The 11,681-nt window shown below is 42.8% G+C and overlaps 2 protein-coding genes and 1 non-coding gene across 6 annotated transcripts in view; 2 read left to right on the top strand and 1 right to left on the bottom strand.

The window, feature by feature from the left end:
* The first annotated feature begins 51 nt into the window (after nucleotides 1-51).
* Nucleotides 52-2,267, top strand: pfdn2 (prefoldin subunit 2). The gene is made up of 4 exons (XM_076028233.1): nucleotides 52-208; nucleotides 730-818; nucleotides 929-1,052; nucleotides 1,452-2,267. The coding sequence occupies exons 1-4, from the start codon at nucleotides 128-130 to the stop codon at nucleotides 1,641-1,643; spliced, it is 486 nt and encodes a 161-aa protein (XP_075884348.1). The 5' UTR covers nucleotides 52-127; the 3' UTR covers nucleotides 1,644-2,267.
* A 562-nt stretch (nucleotides 2,268-2,829) lies between these two features.
* On the bottom strand, nucleotides 2,830-2,923 carry trnai-uau (transfer RNA isoleucine (anticodon UAU)). The gene is made up of 2 exons: nucleotides 2,886-2,923; nucleotides 2,830-2,865 (listed from the first exon to the last, which is right to left on the bottom strand). It is a non-coding gene; the product is annotated as a tRNA-Ile (tRNA).
* Nucleotides 2,924-4,531: 1,608 nt separating this feature from the next.
* Nucleotides 4,532-11,681, top strand: part of LOC142889467 (inactive rhomboid protein 1-like) — a 29,347-nt gene continuing 22,197 nt past the window's right edge. Inside the window, exon 1 of one of the 4 annotated variants that reach the window (XM_076028231.1) lies at nucleotides 4,532-4,911. The gene's annotated coding sequence lies outside the window, so the exon portion shown is untranslated. The remainder of the gene's footprint in view (nucleotides 4,912-11,681) is intronic. The other 3 variants (XM_076028229.1, XM_076028228.1, XM_076028230.1) reach the window with 3 other exon arrangements.

Raw genomic sequence — 11,681 nt, 5'->3', positions numbered from 1 at the left:
AATAATAATAATAATAATAATAAAAAAAGAAGAAGAAATAAAACAGGATTCTATTTTAATAAAGGCGTTTACGTTAACCAACTAAACACAAAACCTGGGGTCCTTCTCGGCAACACACCCTTCCAAGATGGCAGCCAACAGTAGCAGCACGGGTAGCAAATCCAGCAACAGCGCGGTTGGAAAACAATCTGGCCCCACTCCTGAACAGGTACCGTCACCTTAACTACAGACTCCCGTCAACAATACAACGGCTACGGTTGCGATTCCCAGGTGTCTGGTGCAGCCGGAGCCGCGTGCTTGTCACCCTAAAGCTAGCTGAAGCTAACGTTAGCTTCCCCATCCGCCTACCATTCTACTTTGTCATCACAAAACAGAGCCGCAGAGGGGGACAGCCACCGTTATATCAAGCGCCAAATTTTATATTTATTGAGACGTTGTACCTGGATGATGTTACTGATATACAGACGTATAAATGAGTTCCTACAAATGATAACGCACCTCAGTCATACGTGCGTCTGCCACAGAGCTATATTTAACACTGAAGAGCACCCATTTTGCCCACGTTGAGGCGCTCTTAAGAGGAACACAGTGAAATACTTGGAATAATAATAATAATAATAATAATAATAATAATAATAATAATAATAATAATAATAATGACAAATCCTGCATTGATTTCACTGAACAAAGTAACATACCCATCTGATATCTGCTTGTTTTATCTCCCAGGTTGTGGCAACGTTTCAAAGAATGCGTCAGGAACAGCGCAGCATGGCTTCTAAGGCTGCGGAGTTGGAGATGGATATCAACGAACACAGGTACGTTGCACATATCCCTCCTGTGCACTCTCAACCACATCAGCTGAACTGCAGACTTCATTCTTTAGTTGACAAGATCTGTTATATTTTGATCCTTTTCTTATTCATAGGTTAGTTATTGAGACCCTGAAAGATGTGGACGCTTCAAGAAAATGTTTTCGTCTCGTGGGGGGAGTGCTGGTAGAGAGAACGGTAAAGGAAGTGCTACCAGCCCTTGAATCCAACAAAGAACAGGTAATTATTATTATTATCATCATCATTGGGGCTGAGCCCTTGTGTAAAACACTTTTACGCAAGGACGAAAGACCTATTCTTCTTATTGTTATGATTATCTACATCAAAAATGAATAGTAATTTTCTTGTCTTCAGGTTTTATCCATGAATTGCTCTTACTGGCTACTTTACTTGTTAACCCACTTGGTGACAGTAGCCTTGGCCTTGTCTACATTTTGAGTTGCCGCCATGTGATTCAATAATTAGAGACTTGCTTTTGTGTTTGCATTTTAACAGGTATAGCAGATATTTTGCCTGGTGAATATACATTGAAGCTTGAAAAATTGAGCTTTATGTAAATGGCCAGGCGAGTGCCACAGGCATGAATCTCACAGTCCTTTTCTTGGATGTCTTCTCCAGGTTTCCAAGTTAATTGAGACCATCAACACACAGATGCAGTCTAAAGGGCGGGAGCTAACAGAATACAGAGAACGCTACAACATCCGACTGGTGGGAGAAGGCGAAGGAGAGGCACAAGGCCAGACGTCTGCACCTTCCAGGGACAGTGAAGGAAGCGGACCTAAAAGTGGCACTGGCGTTTTAGTCTCCTAATTTGGATTGATATCTTTGCAAATGTAGGGCCTTATGTGATTCTTCAAAGTCAAGTTGAAAAACTCTTCTCACGTTTTTTTTTTTTTATAATTTCTGATAATCTTGTGATAAATGGCTCAAATGAAGAACCCTCTTTAGTATTACCCTTTCTCGCACTACTGCAAGAAAACTGTCTGCATATTATGATTACAGCGTAAAACACAACGGTCAAGTATCTGCAAAATTGTTTTGGAATTGTCTACATAACCCTAATCAAGACGGCACAAGCCCTGATATTGAATTTGACGATGCAGGTGAAATATATACATATAAATTAAAAGATTGTGCTTTACACTTGAATCAGTTGGGTCTCCTTTTTAAGCCACTGCATTATATAGGTATCATTGTACAGATAAAGGTTTTATCTGTTGATAATACAGATGTCAGTCAAGTGCATGCAGAGATGTTACCTCGCATAATCATTGGAGAAGCCAATAATCTGTCACATTTGTGTTTGAAGGTTGAACTTGTCTGATCCTTAATTTAGAACACATTAAACTGAACCACCCAGGGTCATATAAATGTGAGTACTTAAAGTAAAGGCAAAAATGTGTTTTTGTCAAATAAAGAGTGTCGCCATAGTCATTTTGGGGTGTTTTTCATTTGTTCCTTCAATTCAAATGAAAAACAGTTTCACGTCAGTGCTGCTCCATCAGTTTTATTGATTTTGATTATGTGAAGGCTGTCTATGAATTTGTGCACAGCACGATGCGAGTAAGAAGTTGAAAGGTGATTTATCACAGTTATTAAGCAGGCAGTTTAACTTCTGCGATTGCAAACTTATATATGATATAATAATCATATATAACAGAGTCCAACTTGCCTGATTTCTGGTTTCCATCAGAGCATTTACATGAACATACATAAAATTCTCTCCTCGGTTTTTTTAAAAAAAAAAGAAAGAAAAAAGACCTTAGCCAAAAAGAAAGTTAGAGGAAACTCATGTGCCCATCCAATCATCCAACAAGTGCAATCAGGAAGGTCAAGGTTGGTTTTTAAAACAGTGATTTGTGTAGCCGTGAATGGGTTGCTGCTATACAAATTGATGACAACTGTAGCAGAACTGAGCAGATGAGCTATGACTTAAGCTCTCTGTTTCACTAATGTCAGTTGTATGTCCATGCTCCTGCATCATTTAAAACTACAGTGCTCCAGGTGAGGCTCGAACTCACAACCTCGGCATTGCTCTGCAGGATACTGCCTTATAAGTACCGCGCGCTGACCGATTGCGCCACTGGAGCACACGGGAGCAACGAACGCACACATGTTCACATCCCATCATGGCTGCAACTGGCAGACTTCATAGTGAAAATCGGTTTCTTTGGAAATTAGATCTATGTTGACAAGACATGCTTGCACCCCTTATTGCTATGTTGTAGCACTTTAAGGTGACAACTGACAAGCTGTTTCTCGTTCGTATATTGTGCACCTCTGACTGGACACAACATTTGACACGTCTGTCTTCACTGTCCTATAACAGTGTTGGCAAGGGTATCATATTCAACAACGTCTCTGATGTGTCTGTGTTGCCAAAGTGCTTGAAAGCACTCTTTCACCCGGGCTCCAGTGGCGCAATCGGTCAGCGCGCGGTACTTAAAAAGGCAGTATCCTGCAGAGCAGTGCGGAGTTTGTGACTTCAAGTCTCACCTGGAGCGATATAGTTTTAAATACAGTGGGAACAAAGACAAGACGGCTGACAGAAGCTGAACTACGATATTATAGCTCATTTGCTCAATTCCTCCGCAGTTTCAAACAAAGCCTGCAACTCTATAGCAATACAAAACAAATCTTTTTAAAATCCAAGCTTGATCTTCCTGATTGTATGTGTTGGATGGACACCTGAGTTTCTGCTAACCTCTGTTGGTGGGATGTTTTTCAGAGTAGTGCCACATGTAAATCATAACAAGTGCTGAACTTAAAGCACCACTCTTCCAATCATATTTAAGCCTTTACTGGGATATTAAGAGAGGTGTTTCCCCCACCAATAGTGACTCAGGGCGAATGGTTTAACTTTAGCTGTTCTTTGGTTGGTTGACTGTTATTTCTTGTTTCTTTTGTTTGGCAGTTAAAGTGTGTCAGGAGCAACCATACTTCACTGTGAGCCAGCAGCTCAACACAAAACCTTTCTCAATGGTCTCATAGTCAAATTCCTAAAGAGAACTCACTCTATGTTTCCAATTGAAAGGCCTTTCAGACAGTCATTACCACATCAGTACTGAGTTCAGGATTTTATCCCTACCACACCTAGAAACACCTGGCTCTGCTCATACAGATGGCAATCTGTGACCACAGCTCGTCTCTTTGTGCTGATCTGTTTTTCTGTGTTGTGTTTTGAAATTATTTGGCAGTTGGCAGCAGCACAAGTGATGACAGAACAGGGTACCAACCCTGCAGAAGGATTTTTTTCCTTCAAGTTTGCTCTTTAATGAAACAACTTAAAAAAGTACCTGTGCAGTGATTTTATAATGCCCCCTGAAATCCACTAAACTTTGCCTTGCCTCCTTTGTGTGATATTTCTTCCGAAATATATCGCTAGGGCAGATGATCCACATTTAATGCAAAATATGTTTAAATTATAACAGAAGTGTTTCTGTAATCATTTCACACAAATTAAAGCCAGTTGCAAAATTTGATGGTGTAAGAAAAATAATAAGCTTCATTGAATAAAATTAAAAAATAGAACAAAATTAAAAATCTAGAAATATGTGACAGAAAGTCTACTATGCAATTTGCTTTGTTTTAAATATAAAGTAAACTGAAACCAGTGCAGCCAACACCTGCAGTTGCTGAAGATGACCTGCAGGCGTCACTGTTCGTCCAGACCGTGCAGCACTGAGGTCAGTCCCGGCAAACAGCCTGCAGCTGTATACCGTCGAGCAGCAGCGGCGGCGGCGGCGGCGGCGGAACCGTCCAGCTGAGCAGGACGGGAGCAGTGAGCTTGGGGTGTTGCCGTGCTGGGGTCTGGGTGGGTGTTTGACCGGAAAAAACCCACTCAGCGGCGGCTGCTTTCGCTCCCCCCCCCCCCCCCCCCCCCAACCCTTCCCACCCAACGGGCACGTTCATGGGTACACCGCCCTCGACAACATCTGGAGCTCGCAACCCGAACCGCCAAAACTACGTTCCCACGTGTCCAGAGTGATGTACAGCCACGTCAACTTGTCCACCTGACCGCCGTTTGACGGAGTACCGGCGGCGGCGGCGGCGGCGGAGCACCGGGCTCCTGGTGAAGGTAAGCCGGGACTCTCCGCGTCTTAAGCCGCTGTGGTCGCCACACGCAAGGCTGCTGTCAGCGCACCTTTGCCGCTCGTTCCGGAGCTGTCAGCCTGGTGGCCCTGCAGCAGCACAGGGGTCTCTCTCTGGGTGGGGTCCGAGGTGGGTGAACCTCCATCCCAGGGGTGACAGTTGACAGCTGCAGTATTCACACACCTGGATTTGTTGGAAATTCGTACTCAGATTTAGATCGCCTAACGACCGTCAGTCAGCCAGGGGCCATGTAGAGATGATTTAAAGAGACCGAAGCACAGGGTCAACGCTGGAACACATTGGAGTCTCTGATATCTCCCGTTAATCATCCGCTGTCAGTGACGCCGCCGTGCTCACGGTGCAAAGAAGCTGTCATCGACAAGGGTTCAAAAAGAGAGGTGTGAAAGAGTGAATGGAAGAATTAGAAGGCAGACTAAACAATGTTTTTTTTTTCCTTCATTTTTTTTTAAAATTAAATTAAATCAAAGCTGGACATATACATGCACAAAAACATGTTCACACATTGTGCAAATTTTTAGGCTGCAATTTTGTTTCTGGCTTCCTGTATGAAATGATGGCTCTTCTTCCCAGATGACAGATTGATGCACTCACTCAATCACTGCTGAATAGTGACTTCAATTCACATTTACCATTCTGTTTGCAGCCTCCAATCAAAAAGCTGAGTTTAAGCTGATATAACTGATGTCAAGACGTCCCACTTGTTTTCAAAGCAGATAAGAAAACAAGGCCTCCACAGAAGACAAGACACTCCTCTGGCTGATGTGTTAATTCTCTTTCTGACATCACAAACTGAATTCAACTTATTTTTTAAAATCCAGAAGCCCTTGCGATGATATAAGATAGAACGCAACTCTTTTTCATGCTTGGACATGACATTTATTTTTCATGTTACTTTGTCTCTCACTCTGCTGACTAACATCAGTCCTAGTGTCAGCCACTGGGATAAAGATATCATCTTTGTCATCACCTCATTCACCTCTCAACTTGCACATGTTCTGTGTCCATCATTAAGATATCATCATTAGCTTCTGCCCTTCTGTAAGTGCTGACTCTGCCTTTGCTTTGTTCCTGCACGCCCTCCTCTTAACTCAACATCATTAACCTCCAAACATTAACTGGTCTCCATGGACTTCAAAGGCTTTGTGCTAATAATAATAATAATAATACTACATGTCAAGTCATTTACAATACATGGCTTTTCGATGGCTATACATGGCTATTCTTTTTGAATGATAGCTTGTCATATCTAAAACTTCTGTTGAAGAGCTTCTCATGCAGTATATTGTGATGCACAAAACAGGGAGCTGACAGCATTCTGGATGACATTTCTTCATTTTGTGCATACATGTGAATGGGGAGATGTGAATGCATGTGTGTGTGTGTGTGTGTGTGTGTTTTCGTGTGTGCACTTTTGAAGGTGTGTTCTTTAGCCCTTTGTGTTGTGTTTATTTGCTCTGGCACAGACAGAGTGTGGCAGTGTAAACGTGTTGGAACAGGTTAGCTTTTTAAGAGAAGTAGTCTTTTACAAAGCAGGGTTAATTCTCGCTCTTGGCAGTAAAAGCCATCTTGCCTCTCCACTTGACTTGCGCTTTGGGGTGAAAAAAAAAACAGTTTGGTTTTATTGCAGCACCCCCAACCCCCCACCCCCCTCAGCAATTATAATGGCAGCTGTCCCACAAGTGGATCTTTTCCAATGAGCAACCGCAAGCTGCGCCGTTTATCTTTCTCACACTTGTCACTGAACAAGTAATTCTCTCGTCTGCCTGTGCAGACATTTCAGCTGGGCTGATCTCAAGTTGCTCCAACCATAGCAGGAGACAACAGCATGTGCATGAAGATACTCAGCTGAAACAGCGGAGCCTATCTCTGTATCACGTCTCTCTCTCTCCAACTTCCTGTCTGAAGATCGGCAGTTGATGTTTACTCTAGTGTGGTTGCTTTGCACCCGGCTCGTGTCACTTTCTCAGATGTTCGTCTGCTAGTGCAGAATTGTGATGTCATCAGCGCCGATACCAAGAGTCCGCGTAGGTGAGGGGAAGTGTCCTCAGCAGCACACCGCAGGGAAAGTAACACCTGTCTGGTCTCAGAGCGGCCTGCTGACTGACAGTGATGCAGAATGATTGGCAGTTTGTTTTGTGTTCTCACCTCCTGGACCAGAGTCAAGATTTGAGCTGATCCTCCACAATCTGGTCAGGGATTTTCTTTTTATTCTCTTTCAGGTCATGTGTTTTCTGGTGCTTTATGTGAAGTATTTTTGCTTATATATTTTTTCATGAGTTCAGTGTTTTTTCTTACTCGTTTTGGCTTGCTATTTTATTCTTGGCGTGATCTGTTGTATGTTTTAGTCGGGTTTGTGCCAACGCATCTCCTGGTTAAGAGAACAAATGGCAAATGGAAGGAAGACTGTGCTCTTTGTGCATCTACATCTACTCTACAACTGAATTACTTCATATTGAAGCATAACACACCATCGCTCCTTCTGACCTCCTGCATTATTATTGGTGGTGATTCCCTCTAGCCATTTCTGGTCATGTGTAATTTGATGCATTTACTTAGGCTTCTGATTGGTCAGTATATTGCTTACTCTTACAGGTTAGATCACCCCCTATTGGTTTGCCATTTGCTTGACTTTCCCTGACAGCCAGCGTGTGCTTGGGTGTGCTTGATGTTATTTTGAAACACAGTCAAAATAGATTTTTCTTACCCCTTGTATGTTCTTGTATGTGTTAGATATATATTTTAGTTTGTTCAAACATGCTCAAACCACTTTCAACTGACACAATAAAATAATTGAGAGCCAAACATTAAAGCCTTTCGTGCAGCTCAAGCACCCACTACACATTTGTGCTACACTCTGCAACGTAAATATACATTAACAGTTAATCCTCCCTCCAGCACATGCTATTACTTTAATCTCACGCTCAACACCCTGTTTAACTTACAATTTGCATCTCCTTCACAGAGACGGGGATGGGTCCAGCGTGTGAAGCGAGGGTGCATATAGCACAACAAGTGCTGTGCGTGCAGGAGATCAGTGGTTTTACATTGATAGCGTGATCAGATGTGTCACTGAGAAGTCAGCAGTAGGGATTTGGAACAATGAAAAGGCTCTGAAAAGAAGAGATAATGCAATTTACTGCTTTCTGCGTGACAAGCACAACTTTTAATATAAAAAACAGTGAAGAGAGAGTGTGACGCACCACATAGTCATGGGTTCAGGTTTATATAAATGTATAACAAAGTTTTCTGGGTTTACGTCAGTTGTTTTTAGAATTTCCTGTTCATAACTCCACTGAGCTGATGCAGTGTGGTCCTCTCTAGACACTCCTCTGTATTGTGCTGACCTGTAGTGTGGACCTGTAATATTCAGCTGTATGCATCGACCTTTTTTCACAGAATTCCTTCTGGCAGGAAATAGTTTGGCCCACAGGTGTTTCCATGGATGCAATCAATGTAATTTACTGCTGCTGTGGCTACAGGTGATATCTGCTTAACCTTGTTGTTCTGTTTGACTTGCTGTCTTGAACACGTATGTTATTTATGCTATGTTTTAGAAAATTATGGATGAGTTATTACTAGCATGGCATTGGCTCTAGAAGGCATCTACGCTTATTGCTAACAATGAATCTGAATGTACTCAGATGTCAAGGGCAGGTTTTACATGGCTAGAGCACAGAGTCCTGTGTGGTGTGGTCATGTTTTAAGATTTCTGCTCATGTGAAAACTGCTCACTAGAGGAGGTATTTCATGCCATAAAATCTTGCTCTGTAATTTCAACAGACCTTTCAAAGTGCAAAGGGGGTAAATGGCCTCGCTTGTTTCGGGAAGCTATTGATTTATGGAATATATGAAGCCTTCTCTTCACAACTTGCACTGAACAGCGTGGATTAATAGAAGCCAGTCAAAAGGAATTCTGAGCCTCCCATAATGTGGCTGCTCTCCTCCTCCTCTTCCTCCTCCTCCTCATCGCTGTGTGTTAGATGACAGCACTGTCCTGCTGCCAGCCTGACCCCAGACTCCATACCCCTCTCTCTGAATGACTCTCTGTTCCATTCAAACCGCAATTATGTCCTCTATTTCCAGCCGAAAATTTCGCTCTGCACCTCTGTCTTACCCTGATGGGCAATTACCATCCAGTTTTCATACAACGCCGGCCAACAGAGGAAGCTGTTGTGTTGTAAGCGGCGGGCCGAGTCTGCTGCTGGCAGGAAGGGGCGACGACGGCAGGGATGAGCGGCTGCTGAGGAGCTCCATTCATGTCTCGTAGCTTGGCTGTACTTTGAGTGGGCACTCTTTGTGGCCATGACCTTCCTGTCAGCATGTGGCTGACAAAAAGCAGCAGGGTTGGGTTCAGGCGCGCTGCACCCACTCACGTCTCTTCGCTCTTCTTCTGTTGATTGTCATTTAGTCTATAAGGACTTTCCGTGCCATCCGTCACAATGTGAATGTGACAGTATCGTGCAGTTAATCTTAATAGGGCTCTGATTTATACTTCTGCGTCAAAGCCGCACAAGGGGCCGGGCCAAAGTCTGAGCGCGGATCCTCTGCGGTGGTGAGCATTTATGCTAGCATACTACTCTGCCAGTGACGTTGTGATGTGGTGAATTTGCCATGCTTCCATTGACAAGTAATATATCCAATAATAGTAATGGCATAAGGGGTTTGTCCATAGAAGTGAGTAGGTGAAGACATCCATTCTCTGAAATTTAGGACTGTCACAGTTAGAAGCTTCAGCTAATGGGAATCTGCTAAAAATGTATCTTAAGTCTGTGGCCTATTGTGTTTTTGCGGTCTCTCTAGACTTAATGGAAAAGGTGGGTGTGTGTCTGATCATAAAATGACGGCTGGGAGCTTTAAGATGCAGGAACACACAAAATCCATTGTTTACATCAAAATATGAACCATTGCCATTTTCTTGCAGGGGCAAGCTTGAGGTTTGGGGTTAACTGGCAGTCAAATTAAGACATTGAGTGATTGTTCAAACACCAGTGCCTGAGCCACGCCACAGAGATGTAGTCATCCTAAGCCAGTTCCCGCAAGCAGTTCTAGGAAGAGAGGTTCGTCAAGGATTCATTCATTGTCAGTTGTTTATTTTTGCAGCATGATAACTGCTTTGACTTTGCTTAAAGACTTTAGTGTCACTTCTGCTCACGCAATTTTGCCAAATGTGAAACAGCTGCAGCTTTCATCCACTGAATGTTTCTGGGTGTGGATTGATTCAGGACGACCTGATTTCACTGCGTTACAGATGATTAGCATACAGATGATTCAAAGCACCCTGCCTTCGCTCTATGACAGCTGGGAGGGGCTCCACCAGACCCTGTGACCCTGAGCTTGGGCAGAAAATGGATGGATGGATGGATGATTCAAAGCATCATTATTGTTCTTTTGTGTTTCCAAATGTTTTGTCTTTTTTAACTTTTCTGGCGTTATCATGCAGTCTACAGAACCTCCATGTCGTTGACTGGCAGATGGCTGCCAGACTTCTTCAAGCTGAGCTCTACATCCCTGAGGCCTTAAAGCGGGTGCAGGGGCTTAGAAAGCAATTGTTTGTGTCCGGTGGCATTCTTGGATGGTTGGGTAGTTGGGGTGTATCACGCATCCTCAATTCCAATGGATACTCCCAGAGACAGACTTGTGTAGCGCTTTAAGGGCCTACAGTTTCTGGGTTTGCATTGATTTGACAGATATGACAAATATGACGAGCAACACATTTTTTATTTTTGTATGTATGTATATATATATATATATATACATGTATGCAGAAAACAGGAAACAGCATCTTAATCTAAAGTGATCTCTTTCGTCAGTCACCTGCAAGCAACATGCAAACAGTCATGCCAATGTTTAATATTTATGAGGCATGTTTTTCTACCCAAATAGACTCGATAGATTAACATGAAAGAAAAACAAATGACAAAAACATAACTTGCAAGTTAAGTTCCTCATTTTGGAGGTGTTAATCTAGGCGAGAAATAGATTTACAGTTTGAGAAACACAGATATATATATACAGTACATACATATTTTAGAAATATATCTAGTTCTTCTCTTAGAAAATGGAAAGGTTCAAATTCCTCTGTATATTATTTGCTTTAGGTTTTACTCCCTGCTAGTTTCATTTTTGCTCAGCCAGACATCAAATCCCGTCTGTGCAGTTTCTTTCCTCCTCTGCATCTGTTGGCAGGTAATGAGGTCAGCTGAGGCCTATGGCCACATTACAAAAGCCACTAAAATACCACAGTGATTTATTACCAGCCATAATCAACACACAAACATCCCCTGACTACACAGTTGCCCTGAGGTTTATATTTGAAAGTGGAAAGATGAAACCGACAAACCGACCGTGCCGCCTCCAGCCGCCTTCCTGTGCAGACTGCTTCGAGAGAAACATGTGGTTTTGAAGTGCAGCTCAGTGGCTCAGAGTTTGAATGGGATGACATTTGCCGCATGTCTGCAGGAAGCACCCGATGGCAGCACATGGTGCCAACCTTGCACTAACCTAAATATTTCACTTCAGACGTTTCTCACTGAACACTGACGCTTGTGAATAACTGAAACTGTGAATTTTCACTCATTTTATTTTGTCCCATTTTTATGTTATTTATGCAGATTAGAAAACTGAACAGAGAAAAGAAAAAAGAAGTTAACATTGACAAAGCTCTTTGTCTCTAATCAAAAAGCTAATTTCAGGTTTCTTCGAACCTGACCCCGAGGCGTACCAGTGTCTAATGTC

Source organism: Nelusetta ayraudi, unplaced genomic scaffold (assembly GCF_046127955.1).
Source record: "Nelusetta ayraudi isolate G7.1 ecotype Tasmania unplaced genomic scaffold, CSIRO-AGI_Nayr_v1 ptg000022l, whole genome shotgun sequence".
NCBI lineage: Eukaryota > Metazoa > Chordata > Actinopteri > Tetraodontiformes > Monacanthidae > Nelusetta > Nelusetta ayraudi.
This window is presented reverse-complemented; position numbering and strand designations above follow the sequence as displayed.

What these genes read in the sequence shown, in the direction of transcription:
- pfdn2 (XM_076028233.1), top strand. Translation starts at nt 128, where the DNA reads ATGGCAGCCAACAGTAGCAGCACGGGTAGCAAATCCAGCAACAGCGCG. An exon ending in ATGGATATCAACGAACACAG is followed by an intron (nt 819 to 928) that starts GTACGTTGCACA and finishes TCTTATTCATAG; the next exon opens with GTTAGTTATTGAGACCCTGA. An exon ending in TTGAATCCAACAAAGAACAG is followed by an intron (nt 1,053 to 1,451) that starts GTAATTATTATT and finishes TGTCTTCTCCAG; the next exon opens with GTTTCCAAGTTAATTGAGAC.